This window comes from Pocillopora verrucosa, chromosome 14 (assembly GCF_036669915.1).
Source record: "Pocillopora verrucosa isolate sample1 chromosome 14, ASM3666991v2, whole genome shotgun sequence".
In the NCBI taxonomy this organism is placed as follows: Eukaryota; Metazoa; Cnidaria; class Anthozoa; order Scleractinia; family Pocilloporidae; genus Pocillopora; species Pocillopora verrucosa.
Window position 1 is genome coordinate 7,667,012 of NC_089325.1, and position 22,302 is coordinate 7,689,313.

Sequence of the window (22,302 nt, forward strand, 5' to 3'; positions counted from 1 at the left end):
GGGACCGGGACGTGGAGACTGGGACGTGGGACTCGGGGCCTCAGGCTTCCTCTCTCAAGCTGTCTGGCTCTGTAGTCCCTGGTGGAGGGTGTTTGGCCTTCTGAGCCACCTTTATTAACTCTGGCTAAGTAACTCATCACAGTATTCTGAAAGATTGAAAAGTGAGAAAATTTGAATGAACCTACATGCTAAGAGCACAAAACAAATGGACATATATATGCATAATGTAGTTTTTATCTGGAAAAATTTGCAATGGCAGGTCCCACAATAACTGTGACTTGTTGGTCATTTTGGGTGGAATCATGCAAAAGGGCTAATGCATTTCTCCCCTGTCTTGTTGAGTTGCAAAGATTTCAAATAAAAATGCACTGAAGATGTATTTGGATACAAAGAACTCTGGGTTAGACTAAATTTTCCCTTAAGTTTTAGAGCTTTCCTATACATTATCATGTTCAATTTCACCTGTCACTGACATATATAGCATATGAGGTATGGTTTTGTTGTTAAGAGACTAAAAATCACTTTGACATTTTAGCCTATATTAGCACTGCATTAGACTAATAACCCCTTCATAAACCTGGTCATGGTCTTTTCTGGAGCATTGTGCCTTACTTCAAGAGCAAAGAGATTGGGTCGCATTTCCAGCCCTGTATTGTAAAGATTTTGAAGGAAGAATTAACTGGACATGTGAGCTGGGCAGCAGTATGAGTAACTTTGCGTTAAAGTTTATTCTCAGTTTAGTTTTATAGCTTTGTGGAGAGTATTCCTGCCTTACAGTTGTCATGTTCCTTTTTGCCCCACACTTATGTAAAACATCAGCATGATGTATGCTTTCATAGATAAGAAATCAAACCCAAGTTTAACTTGCTCTAGTTAACCAAGTTTGGGCTAATCACACCTTCAAAATCTGGCTACGGTCTCTACTAAATGTAAATTAAAATGTATATAAAAATTCCTTGATTTAAGAGCATAGCAATTATGCAATATTATTTTTATGGCAGTTAGTTTCATCTTCATCATCATCATTATTGTTATTTGTTATGATATATAATAGCTGTAAATTATAAATAATGGTGATTTGCATCGACAGAATACTGAATTGAAGTCCTCTATCAGACGTATAGTTTAAAGTATATTTCTTGTACAGCTACACTATACTTTTAGTACAACTACGTTGCGGGTCATATCAAGGTCACCTACTGGCCCACATGCTGTATTCCTATGTGGTCAACTTACGAAGATTTACAACTTTTGATATGACCACCTTTCATTGTGATTGATGAAAACTCCAATAAACCTTTTTGGCTTGTATGTTTGTTAACCATTTTCAGATCAAGTAATAATACTCTAGAGAACTCTTTCTTTCAAAATAATCTTATACATGTGTATATATATAATTTCAAAAGATGAAGCTAAAGATATGTTCACAGTATGGTCTTCATCCTACAATTTGCGTGGAAATCATATCCTGGCCCTTCCCAACCCAAAAACAACGACTTACGGTCTGCACTCTTTTTCATACTTAGCTAGCAAAATATGGAACTCTCTCCCAAACACTTACAAAACATTAAATTCTCAAGAATTCAAGCAGGAGATCCTCCGATATGAAGCTTTTCCACAATAGATCAACAAGTTATATTTCCCTTTGCATGCATAATGTTGTATATAGTTTATAAATAATATTGGAATTGTAATATAGCATATTTTATTTTATTTTAGCTTATTTTCTCGAAGATATTAGCTCTACAGCTACACTGTGAATTTCGAGCATAAATAAAATATATGTATGTATTTGTATGTATGGGTGTATGTATGTATTATGGGTGTATGTATGTATGTAAAGCTGAGAATTCCCATTAGACCTGGAATGGGTAACCACTCAAGACACACAAGCGAAAGAGGTCTATTGCTCTCTAGTCATGTTTGAGGACAAAATTGTATAAACTGTTGCCTTAGAGTCATGATAAACCTAAAGGCAGCCTCAAGTGATGATTTCTTCAGGATACATTTCACATAAATTTGAATGGCTGAGTATTTCTCCTTTTGCGTCTCTGTAATTCAGATTCTTTCTGGTCATCATTAGAGTGATGTTTTTTTTCAATTCTTGTAAATAGCTCAATAACTCCATCATGCAACCTTTTACTGTGTCTACAAATAACACGAGTAAGGAGTAATGTGTCTCAAGAGAATATTGCTGATAGAAGTTATTTATTTCTCATTGTGATTTGCCAATTGTAGTGATCATCACAATCCCATAATCTATTTCGTGAGCGGAATCAAGGGATCCTAACTCTCTACTAAGCTGCCTGCACCTTCCAACTTCTATGCAAATTAAAAATTGGAATTGATCGTGGGTCTAACAAATCTCATATCTACCTAAACCAGCCAAGCTAACTAAGGTTAATGATGACGAGACCGAGAAATGAAACGGATACATACCTCTTTGATTTACAAGTCTGGTATGTCACATCTGCTTTGTAATTGTCAGTTCTGTTTTTATGTCAGTATTATGTAATACAAATCTTGATTTAGTAGCTTTCTAAAGGATTGAGACGTAGATGCGCATCCAAGTGGATAACAATTCAAACTTGAGACAAATAGCTTGTACTTCACGTTGCAAACAGAACTTTTCTTTGCTTGTCTCTTCGGTCGTCCATTTCGCCAAACACACACTAACCTGGCGTATCGTGGCTTAGTGGTGAGGAGCATCGCGTGACGATTCAAACAACGAGCGCGTTTGTGACTTTTTATGTCTATATAATCGCCAAAATGCTAAAACTAAATTATTAAGAACCATTTCCACCATTGGCGGAAAAAAAATCAAAACGCAAACGGAAATAAGAACAAAAGAGGCTGAGTCACTTTAGATACAGTAGTGCTATGTTGTGAAATGATTCAAATTATCCTGACACAACATAGCCTCGATTTTGCCTTTTTCCAGTTTTCAAATTTTGCTGATCTCCCGAAAAGAATTAATTTCTCTTATGCTTTTCCGTAACGTATAAGACAAGAACAAAAAGGGAAATCTCAGAGAGATGTTAATCTTCTACCGCTATCGTGAATATAATGTGAAATGACCCTAAATATAATTTTCCGTTAAATGCGATTTGTCTGAGACATACTGCTCCGCGACTTCAGAAACTAGAGCGATTTGAACTCATTTTCAGAGAGATTTTCTCTTCTCAATTTTTCCTAAGGGGCTATGTGATTGCATGCTTGCTCCTTTTGAAGAGTCCGAAACGGGAGAGACGTTCACACATCCCTGCCATAGTGTGGAATGACTAAAATTACCATGTTACTTGACGACTTCAGAGACAACCTTAACGACGACGAAAGTTCTCGAAAAGGGGGAAATGGAGCGGTGTCGTTTTGGGTATCAATTCACAGGGTAGCGGCGAGAGGTCAACATCCATCTGAAAATGTCTCCCATCGTTCTTCTCTCTAAAGTGGTGGAGTGGTACAACACAAATTTTATCTTACAGAAAATTAAAATTTGCCGCAGTCATTTCACAGTAGTGTAGCAGCAAGAGTTTAAGTAATATCTCTTTCAAAACGGCTCTCGTTGTTCTTGTCGATCCAACGGAGAAATTTTCCATTAGATACCATTTAAAAAGGAGCAAACATGCGATCACGTAACCCCTTAGGAAAAACTGAGGGGAGAATGTCTCTCTGAAAATGGCTGTGAACTAAATACGGAGACAGCGACGACAACCAGCGGCAATGTCGATACCGGCGCCGGTGCAATTTTGCCCGGGCTGACATAACTGTAAGATACAATTTGTCCCAAACCACTCAACGACTAGAGAGACAAAGGAACGATGAGAGCTCATTTTCAGAGAGATGTTCACCCCTCACCATTTTGATGTGAAACGACTCAAATTATAATTTTCTTTTAGATCGAATCGTACAGGAATAGACGTTCTCACATCGCTACCACAGTTTAGAATGACTCAAATTACCATGTAACTCCACAGCTTCAGAGGCAACGACGACGAAAGTTCTCGAAATGGGAGAAATGGAGCGGTGTCGCTGTGTGCCTATAAAAGCAGCGTGAACGTTTCATATCATGGAGTTTCAAATACATTTTCATGAGAAACAATGCCAGGAGAAGAAGAAAAAGCAACGAGGGGTATGTGAAATACGTGTGTCTATTCATAGTTTTGTAGTCCTGAGACGTTTACTCGTTTCACAATTCACAATCAGGAGTCGCCTTGTAAACTGGCAGGCTCTAAGACTGTCAACAGTATTGGAGTCGCAATTAAGTTTGCAGAACAGGACCGAATATAGGTTTACCGGTAAAAAAAATACAGGAAGGCGCAAACTCTATGCATAGAGGCTGTGAACTAAACGCGGGAAACATTGTTTGTAGGTTGTAGGATGATTTGTAAAATGAGTCACTTAGTAAGAGGATAACTACGCTTTCTGATCGGTCGTCAAGCGCGGGTCACGAAATGGCGTCCAGTCTTAAGAGAACGTAAGGTCTAATATAACATTTTAGACCGGAAACTAATAGGGGACCTGAAAATAGATTACAGCTTGCACGCTTTTAGAGTTCAATTTAAAACAGCCAATCAGATCGAAACTTGGCAGCAACATTACTTCGAGAATGCATATTTAAACCACACGTTGGCAATAACACTTAACGAAACGGAAGCGAAATGACAGTTACGATGAAACGGACAGATGCTGCAACCATGAAATGGAAACGTTATCCATCAAGTTGACCCCATGTCACTGAGGCCCAAAAAATCTTGCAAAAACAATGAACGTACCCTTAAGAATATACAGGATCAATTGGTCTAATCATCAAATATAATTGCCAAAAAGGTAGGGGGAAGCGCTAAAAAAAGCAACCTTTAACCGTTAACCACTTATAATGGCACCCAGTATTAAGTGCCAAACCCCACGTAGATCACTCATGAGACTTATTACGAAGTAAAATGAAATCAAGCTGAATGTCAATCATGTAGGATGTTCCAATTCTGTGAAAAAACATCTTAAAGTTTCCTCAACTACTAAGATGAACATCTTAGCTCACGCTTTTCCTTAGGACTTTTGGCTAAATTTCCCGAACCTAACGGCCTTATTAGAAAGCTAGCTCTTATAAACACAAATTAAATGAATCGAACTGTCTGTTGCTTGTGCAAGAGTGGTAGAGACAATTATTGCTTATTAATTATGACGTTGCATTTATTAACTTTGACTAGTCGAGAATACGAGAGTGTGAATGACAACGCTAATACAAGCTCATTTTGAGGAAAAAAAACAATCTAAGCCAAGGAATTATCTCGCGGTTTGTTTTAATTCGATTCACTTATTTAATACACGAAACTGTCTGATATTAACCCAACGCTCGGGAAAGTCGTTGTCAACCAATGCAAACACTTTGTTTGCATGTGATATTAATCCGTACACAATTTTACCATATTCTCACGCCCGCTGTGTTTTCGTTTCTTGCTGCTTTCTTCTGTTAAACGTAAAAGCTCCCTAAATTCTAAGAAGAAGGGCTTTGAAATATATTCTTGTTTAAATTAACATGCACACTAATAGAAGGTGGACAAATGGAATAAGATATTAAATGACAGACATTTTCCTGTTAAATCATTATCTATGTGCCTTTTAAATTATCAAGAAAAAAAAACACCCAAGTTGTCTATGTTGGCCTAAGTAATCTGTAAAAATAAAGACATTAAAAGCAACGTTAATTTTGATTCAGTTTGAAACAAATATTTATCTATATTAACGGTTAAAATTGAGGAACGCATTTGCTGATTTTCACGAACCCTCACTAGTTTCAGACTTTGTGGACTGAGGATGACTAAGTTTGCACGTGAATTAACATGAGTATCTCATAGATCTTCTTTACACCTACCTTATCTATATAACAACACGTAGATGGTGAATTCTTAAATGAAATGCAATTTGGACGTCGCTAAATTAATTTTTCTCTCCAAAGTTCTACGTGACGGCCATAAGGTTTATTTTGAAGTGTGGTTTGGGAAAATTCTATCCGCAGCCAATCAGCTTGAGCGAAATACAAGTATCGTCTAGTTGAATATACAACAAGTCTAACAAGAAGTCAACAATTTATAGATGTTTAGACACCTGAGTTAATAACATTAGTTTTAGACCAGAAACGTCATATTTCAAGTCCCCTATTGCAACAGAACACTATCCTTTGCTTTTCCAGTTGTACCAAGCTGACAGGCTGCAATTAAGATTTACGAAAGAGGATCAGTATCATGAAGAGGTAACTCAGTTGCTCAATAACCTCAGCTGCTTTTTCAAGATTTTGGAGAACGACGTAGGACCCTTATTACGCCGGCTAAACTTGTTATTTCCTCCGGGTTAGTACAATCTCTCAAAAGAAGACAACTTGAATATTGTTCATTTAACACATCCATTTCGAGTAAACTCTCAAAAATCATATTTTCTCCCGTGAATCTGTTTACGGAATACAACGCAATCACAGTCTCAATCATTTAGTAAACTGCGTTAATTCTTTTGAAAGGTAATTTTCATTTTGGTTAAGACACCTTACTCAATCTAAGTTTATAAAATTTGTATAAGTTGATTATTAAAGGTTACCTTTACTCTTTTTAGTCATGAGGTTTGTGTTTGCGCTTGGTATTCTGATCTTTCTTTTCCCTGATGGAAAGGTAAGTTCATTTGTTTTCCAAGAGCCGTATTGCACTGTAATTAGTTATCGTCCTTACGCGTATCAAATACACTTGCACAGAGTCAAGTGCAGCTTGAGGTATTGTTTAAGTCTTCGGCGTAGATTTACTAAAAAATGTTATTTTGGTTTCACATCCAGGTTGAGGGCGAGTCGTCGAAAAGTAAGATTTCATATTTTATTTTAAGATACATTTCAATTTCTCGTATTTCCTATTTTTGACTCACTTCTTTGCCCGGAAATTCTATAGGCCACAAATTTTGTCCACCCAGTCGGTTTTGAATATGCACCCCCATATTGATCCCAAAAATTACGTTGTTCAAGACTGCTTCTCACTAGGAGGGAGCGCAATATACTGACATAAAATGTAATAAATGCGAAATGACTTAAAAGCTGTTCTGTTTAGCTTTTAGTCTTTTTCGATTTTTTTTAATATCTGTTTTAACATTTTGAATATTTCTCTGTTAGAATGTAAGCCATGTTCCTTACAATGGCAACTGGCCTACCACCACGATGGAAATGGGAATGGGATTTCAGGATCGAAATTTTCGCTGATTTCTGCGATTTTATCGGGGGCTCGAATCCGAGTGGTGATTGATAAGTACAGCACAGAAGCCGATAATGTGCATGTCCTCGGCCATCACGTGTTTGCTCAACTGCTACAGCACGTTAGCAAAGCCTCTTGGAACAAGTTTCAAGATAATGCCTACTGGTGGTGGGTGATCATGTCCACCAACGGGAATGGAAATGACGAGGTATAACGTTGGCTCAAACATACATCGTGGAACCAGCAGTAAAAAAGTGAGCATCTGGTGGTATGTGCAGACATCTACATTCGTTCCCACGCCATCATTCTCCCACTTGGCCGATGGCAGCTCAGTGCAGGGTAACCTGAGTCACCTGGTAAAAAGCGCCAAGAGTGGCTATGAAATTCGATGTGTGACTGCTAAGAAGTACGCCTTTCCGCTTCAAAATGTCGCGATTAATAGCCAGGGTGTCAGGGCAAAATGTCGACTCCATAAGCATCAAAACGAATGGTAATTTGATACAATTTCAGAGTAACGTGTACTGGTGGTTTAGTGTAGTAACAACACGTGGATTGCGCGACATGTCACGTTGGACCGTTGGAATCCATCAGTCACGAGGTCACAACCAGGACACAGTGGCAAATGAATGGTTTGTAGACGAATGCTGGAAGGAAGTCTTCACCCACGATAGCAAAGGTGCATCCCTCTCAGGATCGCGCCAGGCTCTAACATCGGCTCTCATGGCTGGTCATCGTGTCCGTTTCCAGATACCAAAATGGAATTACAACACAGCAGAAGCTGACAATCTGTCCTTACGAAATTCTCATGTGACAGCCCAGGCACTTAAACACGTAAGCAGGAAAGGACTGACTGGGTTCCAAGATGACGCATACTGGTACTGGCTAATGGTTTCCACCACTGGAACCGTCCGTGCCACCAGATACAACGTTGGAGAACATAAGCATCGCGGAGATTCTACGTACAAGCTGGCTGTGAAGTGGTTCGTTGACACCAGGTCTTGGAAACACGTCTTGTCAAGCGGTCCAACTGGTGACATCCTTGGCGGAGACCGAAGGGATCTCGTGCAGGCAGTCAGAGATGGAACAGCTGTACGCTGCGTGCAAGGAAATGAATGTCGGGGTACAACTACGTGTACAATGCTCAAAACCTAGCTGTGTCCCCAGATGGAAACCACGTGGCTGCTCAAGCTCTCAATCACGTCAGCATGCGGTCAGCACCCGATCCAGACGAAGTTATGATAAACCCTAACGCTTACTGGCGGTTTACAATTGTGTCTACAACTGGCTGGAGGGAGATGTCTCGCTGAACCGTTGGTGAGCATGTGGATCGCGGACATACCTCCGACAAAATTGGCCAGAAGTGGTTTGTCAACCATTGAGTTTAATAAAAAACGTCCTCATGTGCGAAACGTTGAACTGGCAAACGAACTGTATCGTGCGTTTAGAGTAGTTGCAGTAAGGTACCAAAAATATCGAGCTGATTGATTCTAGTTCCTGCCTCTCTTTTAAGCCAACTTTAAAGAGATGTTGCGATTGCTCAATTACTTTTGATTGTAGCTAGCTTAGGCTTTACATCTTGTTCCTCTCTGTCGACTAACGTCTGTACTGGACACAATGAGTAGTTGATGAATAAAATGTGAATCCACCAGAGAACCAAACTGACTGATTAAGTACATGCACTAACACTGAGTTGAGCGTTGAGTTTGACCTCGATTTACTTGATTTGATTGAATAGTCCGAGAGTTAGCAAAGATCCTGTGTATTAGCACGCAATTCAAATAAAGGTGCTTATGCGTTGACCTGTCAACGATACACAGGATCTTTGCTAACTCTCGGACTATTCAATCAAATCAAGTAAATCGAGGTCAAACTCAACGCTAAACTCTGTTCAAATATCTGGTGGGTGTGGTACAAAGGCCAAAATTTTTGCCTGAGTACATGGAATTATCAACACAATTCAAAACGGCGTCCGCCGTCGGGCTATGGGCTAAAATGATCTGGTTGGGTTTCTTTCTTTTCGGCTCCATTCTTGATAAAAGTAAACCCTTCAAAACCGCATAAACGAAAATTAAATGTGCGGAAGAATACCTGATTGAAAAGAAGAGGAAGTCAAAGTCTTAAAATCGACGATGACAACGCTCTAATTGGAAAGATTCCGTCGGACCGCATGCTAAAATCATCGAGGTTTTTTGATCAAAATACACCTTTGTCAGACCTCACAAACAAAGAGCAGATGTACTGGAAATGAACGGGCCTCAGAGTCTTAAAATCGATGAGGACAACTTATGGATATATTTTGTTGCGTCGCGTAAGCGATCTTTAGTAACGTCTTTAGTTGATTTTGCGCAACCGTTTGGCTACCGCTTGGCCATATTTTATAGATAATTGGCGGCTGATTTACCATGTTTTGTGGTTTTGCAGATTTCATTGGATTTGACCTTTCTTTTTCTTACGCCTTTACGCAGTTTGGTTTTTCCTGCTATCGAAGTTCACATTGCTTTCCATGAAAAGAGCCAATATGGAAATGAAAAAGTAATTGTGCTTCCTTGCAAAAAATGTTTACTTCATGGTTAAAAAAGAACACAAAGTACGAAGGCATGCTCGTGAAAAAATTGTCAGAAGAGTTTTGGTAATAAACTTTATTTGACGTACACGACTTTGCACTTAGCACGAGTGTTCACTGACAACTGCATGTGAAAGTGCCTAATAAAAAAATTAACTGTTTGTTATGAACCACCGTTAATTGTAAGATACCCCCAATGTTATCTTTTAATTGCTTACTAGTGTGTTCTCAGAATCGGTTTGGTTGGCTACAGAAGAATCAAACGTTATAACAGCCCAGTACTAGTCCTTCTACGCTCTCTGCTTGATCAAGTAGGGACCCCAGTTCCAGATTTTAAGTCACTTAAAGACAACCTTGATGCAGCGACAAAGAATGCCTTAGAACTAAATGGCTGTCGAAAATATCGAAAACCAAATCCCTAAAAACGTAAAATCCGCAAACTGCAATGAACATTAAAACCGAAAAACCGAAGTTTTTGAACACAAAAACCGGAAAAACCGATTTAAAAAATAGCTTAAACTGCAAAACCGAAAATCCCAACGCTCCCCTCCTTAAAACATGACTCTATCGGTCAGCACCTAAAACAGCTGTTTGTTCGTAGTATCCACTAAGTTTGAGCTAAATCGGGGTTCGAACTTTATAAACCTTCTACCTGGCTCACCCCTGGACGCACTCTCAAAATCGAGACAAACAGATCACTACCCCCGAATGAAAAGGTACAATACTGGTTATTCAAAAGGTTCTTAACGACTTTGCTCTCTCATTTAAAAGTAATAAGATAATCTGGATAACACTGGTTATCGTAGAACACAACGAATATGGTTGGATCTGCGGGGTTATCCACAACAGTGTCATAAACATCGGTGGCGTCACTTCCCTTGGGAGGCGGAGTTATCATTCCCTGCCTTCCTTTCGTGTATTCACCGGCAAGGACACGTGCAAGATACATGCAACGGTGCCCTGTCGCATCAGGTGGTGAATACTTATTTTGTGTGGAATAGGATGCATCTCGAGCAAAGTAAACACCATTTCCATACACAGTTGCTAAAAATTATGAAACAAACAAGTTAACAACAACGACCACCTTCTTGCAGGCACTTAATTTCTACACTTTTTCTTTCTGGTAACATGGAAACATTCCATGCAATTTCGAAGCTTATGAAAGAATACTTAGGTTTGCAAGCGGTGTCCAGAACAATAATTTTTCACAGCTTCTTTTAACTTTCAAAGTCGAGTAATCATGAAAATCAATGATCGGAGGAGGCCCAAAGGCCAAAATAGACCCGTTTCCAAATAAAAATTGGCCTCCTAAATTGATTCTCAAAATGAGTTTGTCATAAGCATATTCCAATTATTTATTGCATTTTAGGAAACTGAGAAAATCAAATGATGATAATTTTTTTGTGGAAGAGATAACTATCATCAGTACCCAAAAAGAAACACTCCTCAAAACACTTATATTTTAGGAGACCGAAAGGTTTCTTTTGAACCTGTATGTAAAACAATATGATGTATTTAAAAAAATGACCTTGGATTTCTAGGGTAGCCAGAATATAGCTATTTCATTGTTGCAAAGCTGAGTTGATATTGTTGATGATGTTGCACTGTAACGTTTCCAGACCCTCCAAAGTATACCATGTAAAAATTAATGTAAGTATACAACTTTCAATGACAATGAACTTAATAATTACCATTTTTGCCACAGTAGCTTCTGTTGAAACCGAATTTGTTGATGGAGGGGCAGCTGTCTCCAGCTGTTCCATGGAAGAGTAGTTTTTCATTGCTGCCATTCTTAAGTTCCATCTGTTCCCTTCTGACGACATATGCGCGGCACAGGAAAGGATTTTGCACCCTTTCTATCTTGATAATGGTAACGGGGGACGTCTTGCCCAATTTGTCTGCTACCTTTTTGTACTCGCTCGCGTTAGGGTCTAATAGTACTAGGTGTACCTCTTTCTCTTTTCCAGAGTCATCCTTTGGCTGTACATCCCACTCTAAGGGTAATGGAACACCTGATTGAAAAGATTTAATTTGACTTGAGATTCATTCTTGTCAGCACAATTCAATGTGCAAATGGAATAACTTACAAAACTGCTTTGTCATTAGTTTAAACACCATAAATCTAAAATACGTATTATTTTTCAGTTTAGCTGCACTGTACCTTTCCCAATCTCTTTCCGAACAACGACTCTCACTTCTCCACTGTCAAGGCAGGTTTCCTTCATGTCCTTGAAAACAATCTCGCATTTTTCTTCATCTATTAATAAAATAACAGAGTCTTTGCCCTCACCAAAGGCTTCTTCAATCTGCAAATTAATGCTGGGCTCATAAGGCTCTGGGGTTTCATCATCATCATCGCTGTCATAGAAGAACCATTGTACGTCTTTAGAAAGGAGCTCACCAACACCTCTTGCATGCTCTTCCTCGATCTTCTTGTTAAGTACTTCGTAAATTGTGGTGGCTACATCGAGAACGTCTTCTGTATCACCTCTTACAGATATGCGACCTATGGTCTGCTCGATGTTAACAATGACGTCGTATTTAGCTTCCAATTTCTTTACTTGTTGTATTTGCCCCTTTGAAAGATTACATATTGCTTCAAGCTCAATTACTTTCTGTGTGCAGTGATCAGCCGCATCCTTTTCTATTGTCTTGATGACTGTGTCAATGTCTTGCTTAGTGCTTGCAAAAATTTCTATGTAGCTGAAAGGCTTTGCTTTTCCGCGAAACGTGCGCATTGATGGCATAGAATGTGAAGACGCTGAGCCACTTTGTCCTAATCCAATCCATCCAGCCAGCTTTGAGAGAAAACCTGTTCCACTTTTTGCTGAGGACAAGCTCGCTTCCATTGCAGTCTGGAACACACTCAACATTTGGGGCTGATATATCACAATGCGAACAAGAGCAATGGATACAGGTTCCTCTCGAGCAAACTTGAAAATAGCAGCCATCATCCCCTCTGCAGCCTCTTTGGCATCTTTGTTAACGTTCCCTGTTCCAACAGCTGGGAATGAAATCGAGGTCAATCCATCCGAGTCTGCCTTCCGCAAACACTCCAAAATGCAGTTACTTATGGAACGCATGCTCGAAATCCGATCTGGAACCATGTGGTAAATTTTTCTTACTTGTAGATTTCCGGCTTTAGAAGCCACCACTCTGTCTGGCTTCTGGGGCCCCATAGCTGAGCATTCTGCTTGAATAGTCGATCCTCCAGCAGCTAGGATAGCCTTTCCCACACCACCTCCCAGTGCGACATCGAGCTCGTTGTTCGACAAGGTCGCGATTGCATCAGTTACTTCTTTCGTGATGTTACCAGTCTCAGCTTGAACGATAATATTGCCAATCGTTATTTCAGGTTGCAAGGGATCTAATAGTATAGGCTCTTCGTCCGAGATAACATCTACACCATCAGGGGTATCTATTTCTGATCTTTTGTCGCTACCACCGCGCAGGCCCCGACGTTTCTTCTTTCCATCTTTCGGAGCTGCTGTTGCTGCTGGTGGTTGCAGTGGAGGTGGACCCACACTTCTTTTTTGCAGTTCGGTCTGGAAGGCTTGCACTGATTGCAAATCCTTATCATAAACAACCAAATGGACTTCCTTCAAAGGGCTGCTTGGATTTTTCTTACTGAAGGATAAAACTTCATCAAAGGAAGCTTCAGCCACGCAATCACGGGGAAAGTTGAGGTTCCCAGTCCCAATTGCGGGGATGGAAATGGTCGAGAGACTCTTTTTTTGTGCTTCTTTGAGACATTTCTGTATGATACCCCGCAGTACCTGTAAATAAGATGTTTAAGGCCCGTTGTATATGTACCTTACAGATAATCATAAAGATGGCAAATTTTCTAAATTTCACATTATTTTGCAGCTGAAATAGCACATGAAATCACGGAAGAATTCGAAGGCGTTCCGTAACACAATTCCTGTTATTTCTTCGTTCAACTATATTTATCTTGGCCTCTTTTTTTAAGATAATGGGACTTGAACCGTGCTCTATGTTTGAATTTTTTTTCGCATGGTCATTGCCCTCTTCTGTCAAAGTAGGCGGGTAAGGAAGTAGAAATAAGCAGACATCAAAGTTGCCATTGCAAGAAAAAAAGATGATATCTGTGCTAACCTTTTCGCCCTCTCCTTTCTCCCATCCAGGACATGAGGTGTGGAAAACGTGCTTACACGCTAGATTTGCTCCGTTTGTAACCACAATCTCTCCGGTCTTTACCTGGCCAATCTTTTTACACTCTTCTTGCAGCTTGGGGCCTGCAGCGGCACTCAGGGCCTTAGAACTTGCGTTCCCACTCAGATTCAGGTTCGATGACGTTGTGTTGACGATAACATCAACCTGAAGAAAGCCAGCAAGAGATATTCTTGTCATAAATCAGAATCAGGCCCTTAATGAGGACAAATGCAAAAATATGTTTGAACAACTGCTTCGCGGCTCGGTAACTGACCATCACTATTTATCTCCACTTCAGTGAACCATTGTTAAAGATATTTCTTTAGAATCAATTTGATTTTGAAGAGCATAACGTGCCTTACCTCTTCAGAAGATATATCGCCAATGACAAGAACCAGCTGTAAGCCTTCGGCTGTCTTGATAACATTTGGAGCAGTATTGGAAGGAACTGTTGCCGAGGATGTATTTGGAACTGATGTGGTTTTGCCTTTTTTCTTTCTTTCTTTTCCCTTCCTTTTTGAGTCTGAAGATGATTTGTAACTAGGTTCGTTAAGACATCTGGAATCCAACTCTTTTGCAAAGGCCTTTACGACACCATCTTCGATACTAGTAAACTGAATCTCGGACAGGAGACAACTCGGGTTTTTTCGGAAAAAAGTCAGCATTGATTCTACCATGATTTTGGCGCACAGTTCAAGTGGAAATTCAAAGATGCCTCTACTAATGGCAGGAATGGCTACCGAATTATAGTCCTTCGCAGCGTCTAGGGCATTCGTTACTGCGTAGCTTAAAAGCTTTTCCTCTCTAGGAGTTTTCCCCATTGATTTTTCTTGGGCTGCTTTTTTCTCCCATTTTGGCCCCACAGCATGAATTACTTTTTTGAAGGGTAGATTTCCTGCAGACGTGACAGCCACCTGGCCGTCTAAAATTGGTCCTGCATCAGTGACAAACCGATTACATTCCGCCTTGAAGGCTTCTCCCGCTCTCTCAGATATGGCTTTTGAGACACCACCTACGCGCTGAAGCTTTGAATTAGCAGCACTTATAATAACATCCACGTTGCGATCGCAGATGTTGTCTTTAAACACCAGAATCTTCCTTCCGTCCGGAGTAAGAAGGTCGTACAAACTCTCCTTCTTCTTTTCTGCCTTCTTTTCTTCTTTCACTTCCTTTTCGTCCCCTTTGTTTGGTAGAAAGTACTCGACTACACAATTATTTTTATTCTCCAACGTACCTACTAATTTTTTTCCTTTGCTTCCATCAAGCATTTTACGCATCCCAGGTTTGCTGACAGGCATCTTTCGACTTTGAACTTTAGATGCGAGATCTTGAATCAGCTCCTTAGCTTTGTCAACTCCGCAGGTCGTACCTGAGACGACCAGATCTTGTTTACCTTCATCTGCCAAACTCTTTATTCGCGTGGAATGTTCTTTCAAATCTTCTTGTATTTGCCGCAGTTCCGGTTCGCGGTACTTTACAAGAAATCGGCGACAACCCTTTGGAAGCGTCACTACGGTACTGACAATGGTATTTTCTGCGAGGAAACGCTTAACAGCCTTGACAGCAACTGGAACATCCTCTTTTAGGCCCACGAGACATATCTTCTTATTGCCTCTATCAAATAATAGAGTTAAAATGCGTTTTTCTGTTATCTCTTCTTTCAGCTGATGCCACTTTCTGCTTTTCTCCAACTGAACTTGATCTTCATCCAGGTCGACGCATTCTTCAACTATCTTGGTTTTCACTAGATCGTGAGCTTTCTCTGCGACATCACTTTCCGTCCCCACCACTAATACATTTTCGTTTCTTTCGTCAAAGGCTATAATGGCTGGTAAATTGCTGGCCGTGAGCGTATCTCTCATGAATACTTGACAGGGCGTACTCTTCAGCAAGGCAAGAGCATTCAGTGACATGTTCAGCTTCACGTCTTTCATTTTGGCAACTGCCTCCCAAATGGCTGCTTGCACCTTATGGACGGTTTCGGGAGGACCTCGAATTTGAAGCTTTTCCTTTTCAAGGAGAATGGTGACTTCGACTTCTTCATGTCGACTTTCCAGTTCCTGAGCAAATTCGAGATGTTTCAAGAATTGCAGGTGCGTATATGAAATTTTGATTGTACACTCTATTTTCGATGCCTCTCTCTTAAGCTTTTTATCAATTACAACTATTATTCCTTCCAATTCTTCGGTAACTTCCTCAACTTCTTGCTTCTTCCCGATGAAAAAGAAAACGTGCCGCTCAGCGATACAATCCATTCTTACTTTTTGCTGTGCTGGGCTTTTACTTTTCTTGAAGTTGTCGACTACACCATCCCAAGCCTCAGGAGGGACACGCGTGGAGCTTTGAACAAACTCAGCAAGGAAAGAAGTAATAGCCTCACATGCCTCATCGAAGTTGTACTTGTTTCTTAAGGCCCCATCTTTGGGCGTGACCGTGACGCTGTTGATGCCCTCATCCCAGGTTATCTGAACATCGTGGCTGTTCTCAACCTCTGTCAAATCAGCTTTGTAGTGTTCCAAAATGAACTGCATTTTCTTTCCATCCACGTTGATATTTTGCATCAATTCAACATCATTTTCAACTGGTTGAGGTTTCCCAAGCAATGAGCAATGAGAACTGACATGCAGCTTTGCACCGCCAAGGAAGTGACTTCCCGTCACAACATTGGAAACAACTGAAATAGATGTTCGAGATATTTTTAAGGTAATATGAAAACATGGGAAACTTACTGCTTAATGCTTTTGTCGTGGAATATACTTACTGCTATATGCTTTAAAGATCGTAATTATTTGGGACTGTGTTTAAGATATCATTAAACAAATTGATCCTCGCAGTGTAACTCCTGTTGAAGTCATGAAAGGAAGATAATTCGGAAAAAAATGCTTCGATGGGGATTTAGCCTTTAGATAATACTTAGGCACTTCTACCAACTTAGAAACGAGGTCACGCACCAGTAGCAAGGTGAAGTTTCATGGTTCTTTGTTCCCCGGTAACAAGTCCGATCAAAAGCAATATTTAAAAGAGTAAATCATATTTTGATTTACGACTAAGATAAGAGGTAGCAAAAACGCCTTCCCAGCTCAGCCGCAATTTTTAGACCGTCAGCACTACAAATGTCACAGAAGGAAAATACCGATCGAATTTCATTCGAAAAATGGTCCCGAAACTGGTACTATATTTTTGTAACCTCGACTAATTTCTTTCAAACACGATTGAAACATACACCATTTATGGTCGGAAGTTCAATCCAAACTAATGCCGGATTAGCCCGGAACTTTCAAATGCAGGCGTGCACGACGCATAACTTGTCCTTTCATTCATAACGTAGAGGAAATATCCAGACCCAAGCGATCCGTTGAAATTGCTGATCATTTTACGTGCACCTACGCCAATGACATCCATTGCGTAACTCGCACTTAGCAATAGGTATTCATTGGCGAAACAGGAAGACAACCAAGCTACCGATTTCTAGAACACCTTTGCGACATAGAAAGGAATGAAAAGGACACATCCAATTCAGTGGCTAGACTCTTTAATCTCCCAAATCATTTTAAACAGCATATGGCAGTCAACGGCCTTTCCCTACATCTAGGCAGTTTGAAAAGCCGAGAAACTCACGGAATCAACAAACGATATTCATTCAACTAAATTATTTTTACTTCTCTTGTTACCACATTCTCACCAATAGCTCAGCTCCATTTTCTGCTATATAAACACACACAACCCACAATTCCTCCATTCACTCTGACGAGGGGCTAACACTCGAAATATCAGCTTTAGAAATTCTTTACGTCGGCCAATCTACACAGTCAACTCAGTTTTAATTAAAATTAATCCAAATTATCCTATTATACTCCCCTAACAATGCAGCACCACAGTTTCGTTAGAAATTTACCCCCTATATTCATTCCAGAAAGCACTTACTTACTTCAACCTGATTGCAGCTAGCCAGTATGATCAATTCGTTACTGGCTAGTACTTCGTTACTAAATGCTTTTGAAGTGTTATGTCCTGTAGGTTGGTAGACCCACACTACGCGTTTTCTCTTGAGGGCTGGTGTTCGACTGAGAACATTAGGCGTTTCTTGATACACCAGACAAAGATAATGGGGACATTTTCAAAAGTTCAAATTGAACTGACAGTAACTGACTTTCTCTTCAATAAGGTTAGTTATGTTACACACCTTTTGGGTCTTCGAAGAAAACCAACGCCCACCCTTCCTCTAGATTGAGCTCCACACTGCTTACGTCACCACCATTGTTCTTTGGACTCTCGAAGTAATAACGTATAGTATCCTCAGTAGTTGTTTCCTTGTTAAAACCTGATACTTGTACGCAGTGACAAACTGGAAGTTGTTCTACTATCAGGGTTTCTCCCTGTAGAGGCCTCAATGAGATCTTCTTTGTAACAGTGTGATAATCTATGTATTTTCGAAACGATAGGTATTCAAGTATTAAAGAACACAGATATTATCTAATCGAAAACCAGACATAAGAAAGTAAATTTATTGCGTTCTAAGAATACATTACGACTGTGAGAGCTATTTAGCTGTTATTAAGGCGATCTAAAATAACATGAGAATTTTTCTTTCCAAAACAGCGATATGGAGATCATGGCCGACTCCATCCTATAATAAATTCACCGGCTGAACAGATCTAGAGTTACCGGTTAAGAGAAAGATCGTGAATAAACACTATAAATGATACGTCAAGGGACGATAGGGTTATAAAAACGCTATTTAAATCCCACATTTACGGCTAACTTAAGTCAATTTATCCCTTCCAGTTGTCATTTGGGTTTAACTTGCAGGAAATTTGAACTTACCATAGGCCTCATTGAAGGTGACCACTGCACATGCTTCACCTCCAAACTCGACTTTCAGGACATCCACTCCACTTACTACTTCCATGTAACACTGAAAAGCATCCTGGGTAGTTTTGTCACTGAGGCCTTTCACTAAAAGTCTTTTAGTGTCAATAGGCAGTTCCCGTGGAGGCTGTTTGAGAGTAATTGTCAGATTCGCTCCATCATAGGTTAGACTTCTTTTACTTAAGACTCCACGAGCACCTTCAGGCAAGAAGAAAGAATATATTTGAGTGAGTCAAACAAACAAGCAAAGGAAACAAACAAGAGAAAAAGCGAAACGAAATGTACAACAGTTTTATTTATAACTTAAGCAACTCGTACCAAATGTTTACTACGAGGAAAATTTCAGTTTTTTTTTCATCCTTTCTAGAAGATGTCAACATTCCCAGCGGCGTATAATCAAGGGCAACTTAGAAATGAAGAAATCAGTTAGTTTATATGTAAATGTTTTCATTCTCCAACATACCCAGTAATTTTTTTCCTTTGCTTCCATCAAGCATTTTACGCATCCCAGGTTTGCTGACAGGCATCTTTTGACTTTGAACTTTAGATGCGAGATCTTGAATCAGCTCCTTAGCTTTGTCAACTACGCAGGTCGTACGTGAGACGACCAGATCTTCTTTACCTTCATCTGCCAAACTCTTTATTCGCGTGGAATGTTCTTTCAAATCTTCTTGTATTTGCCGCAGTTCCGGTTCGCGGTACTTTACAAGAAATCGGCGGCAACCCTTTGGAAGCGTCACTACGGTACTGACAATGGTATTTTCTGCGAAGAAACGCTTAACAGCCTTGACAGCAACCGGAACATCCTCTTTTAGGCCCACGAGACATATCTTCTTATTGCCTCCATCAAATGATAGAGTTAAAATGCGTTTTTCTGTTATCTCTTCTTTCAGCTGATGCCACTTTCTGCTTTTCTCCAACTGAACTTGATCTTCATCCAGGTCGACGCATTCTTCAACTATCTTGGTTTTCACTAAATCGTGAGCTTTCTCTGCGACATCACTTTCCATCCCCACCACTAATACATTTTCGTTTCTTTCGTCAAAGGCTATAATGGCTGGTAAATTGCTGGCCGTGAACGTATCTCTCATGAATACTTGACAGGGCGCACTCTTCAGCAAGGCAAGAGCATTCAGTGACATGTTCAGCTTCACGTCTTTCATTTTGGCAACTGCCTCCCAAATGGCTGCTTGCACCTTATGGACGGTTTCAGGAGGACCTCGAATTTGAATCTTTTCCTTTTCAAGGAGAATGGTGACTTCGACTTCTTCATGTCGACTTTCCAGTTCCTGAGCAAATTCGAGATGTTTCAAGAATTGCAAGCGCGTATATGAAATTTTGACTGTACACTCTATTTTCGATGCCTCTCTCTTAAGCTTTTTATCAATTACAACTATTATTCCTTCCAATTCTTTGGTAACTTCCTCAACTTCTTGCTTCTTCCCGATGAAAAAGAAAACGTGCTGCTCAGCGATACAATCCATTCTTACTTTTTGCTGTGCTGGGCCTTTACTTTTCTTGAAGTTGTCGACTACACCATCCCAAGCCTCAGGAGGGACACGCGTGGAGCTTTCAACGAACTCAGCAAGGAAAGAAGTAATAGCCTCACATGCCTCATCGAAGTTGTACTTGTTTCTTAAGGCCTCATCTTTGGGCGTGACCGTGACGCTGTTGATGCCCTCATCCCAGGTTATCTGAACATCGTGGCTGTTCTCAACCTCTGTCAAATCAGCTTTGTAGTGTTCCAAAATGAACTGCATTTTCTTTCCATCCACGTTGATATTTTGCATCAATTCAACATCATTTTCAACTGGTTGAGGTTTCCCAAGCAATGAGCAATGAGAACTTACATCCAGCTTTGCACCGCCAAGGAAGTGACTCCCCGCCACAACATTGAAAACAACTGAAATAGATGTTCGAGATATTTTTAAGGTAATATGAAAACATGGGAAACTTACTGCTTAATGCTTTTGTCGTGGAATATACTTACTGCTATATGCTTTAAAGATCGTAATTATTTGGGACTGTGTTTAAGATATCATTAAAGAAATTGATCCTCGCAGTATAACTCCTGTTGAAGTCATGAAAGAAAGATAATTCGGAAAAAAATGCTTCGATAGGGATTTAGCCTTTAGATAATACTTAGGCACTTCTACCAACTTACAAACGAGGTCACGCACCAGTAACAAGGTGAAGTTTAATGGTTCTTTGTTTCCCGGTAACAAGTCCGATCAAAAGCAATATTTAAAAGAGTAAATCATATTTTGATTTACGACTAAGATAAGAGGTAGCAAAAAGACCTTCCCAGCTCAGCCGAATTAGATTAGCCTGGAACTTTCAAATGCAGGCGCGCACGAGGCATAACTTGTCCTTTCATTCATAACGTAGAGGAAATATCCAGACCCAAGCGATCCATTGAAATTGCTGAACCTCATTCTCACCAATAGCTCAGCTCCATTTTCTGCTATATAAACACACACAACCCACAATTCCTCCATTCACTCTGACGAGGGGCTAACACTCGAAATATTAGCTTTAGAAATTCTTTACGTCGGCCAATCTGCACAGTCAACTCAGTTTTAATTAAAATTAATCCAAATTATCCTATTATGCTCCCCCAACAATGCAGCACCACGGTTTCGTTAGAAATTTACCCCCTATATTCATTCCAGAAAGCACTTACTGACTTCAACCTGATTGCAGCTAGCCAGTATGATCCAATTCGTTACAGGCTAGTACTTTACTACAAAATGCTTTTGAAGTGTTATGTCCTGTAGGTTGGTAGACCCACACTACGCGTTTTCTCTTGAGGGCTGGTGTTCGACTGAGAACATTAGGCGTTTCTTGATACACCAGAAAAAGATAATGGGGACATTTTCAAAAGTTCAAATTGAACTGACAGTAACTGACTTTCTCTTCAATAAGGTTATTTATGTTACACACCTTTTGGGTCTTCGAAGAAAACCAATGCCCATCCTTCCTCTAGATTGAGCTCCACACTGCTTACGTCACCACCATTGTTCTTTGGACTCTCGAAGTAATAACGTATAGTATCCTCAGTAGTTGTTTCCTTGTTAAAACCTGATACTTGTACGCAGTGACAAACTGGAAGTTGTTCTGCTATCAGGGTTTTTCCCTCTAGAGGCCTCACAGAGATCTTCTTTGTAACAGTGTGAAAATCTACGTATTTTCGAAACGATAGGTATTCAAGTATTAAAGAACACAGATATTATCTTATCGAAAACCAGACATAAGAAAGTAAATTTATCGCGTTCTAAGAATACATTACGACTGTGAGAGCTATTTAGCTGTTATTAAGGCGATCTCAAATAACATGAGAATTTTTCTTTCCAAAAAAGCGATATGGAGATCGTGGCCGACTCCATCCCATAATAAATTCACCGGCTGAACAGATCTAGAGTTACCAGTTATGAGTAAGATCGTAAATAAAACACTATAAATGATATGTCAAGG

General features: G+C 40.0%; 1 protein-coding gene, 1 long non-coding RNA gene and 1 pseudogene across 4 annotated transcripts in view; 2 read left to right on the plus strand and 1 right to left on the minus strand.

The window, feature by feature from the left end:
* Positions 1 to 2,297: 2,297 nt before the first annotated feature.
* Positions 2,298 to 6,341, plus strand: LOC136278109 (uncharacterized). Its single transcript, XR_010716196.1, has 3 exons — positions 2,298 to 2,459; positions 3,897 to 4,129; positions 6,191 to 6,341. It is a non-coding gene; the product is annotated as an uncharacterized lncRNA (long non-coding RNA).
* Positions 6,342 to 6,605: 264 nt separating this feature from the next.
* On the plus strand, positions 6,606 to 8,806 carry LOC131776563 (uncharacterized; annotated as a pseudogene).
* A 1,052-nt stretch (positions 8,807 to 9,858) lies between these two features.
* LOC131776539 (uncharacterized) overlaps positions 9,859 to 22,302 on the minus strand; it is a 38,392-nt gene continuing 25,948 nt past the window's right edge. For all 3 annotated transcript variants that reach the window (XM_066160936.1, XM_066160937.1, XM_066160935.1), the window contains 9 exons: positions 21,772 to 22,008; positions 19,292 to 20,731; positions 18,784 to 19,026; positions 18,143 to 18,379; positions 14,322 to 16,633; positions 13,903 to 14,124; positions 11,948 to 13,562; positions 11,478 to 11,798; positions 9,859 to 10,830 (listed from right to left, as the gene is read on the minus strand). In XM_066160936.1, the coding sequence (XP_066017033.1) occupies positions 10,547 to 10,830; positions 11,478 to 11,798; positions 11,948 to 13,562; positions 13,903 to 14,124; positions 14,322 to 16,633; positions 18,143 to 18,379; positions 18,784 to 19,026; positions 19,292 to 20,731; positions 21,772 to 22,008 (6,911 nt within the window). In that variant the 3' untranslated portion in view covers positions 9,859 to 10,546. The remainder of the gene's footprint in view (positions 10,831 to 11,477; positions 11,799 to 11,947; positions 13,563 to 13,902; positions 14,125 to 14,321; positions 16,634 to 18,142; positions 18,380 to 18,783; positions 19,027 to 19,291; positions 20,732 to 21,771; positions 22,009 to 22,302) is intronic.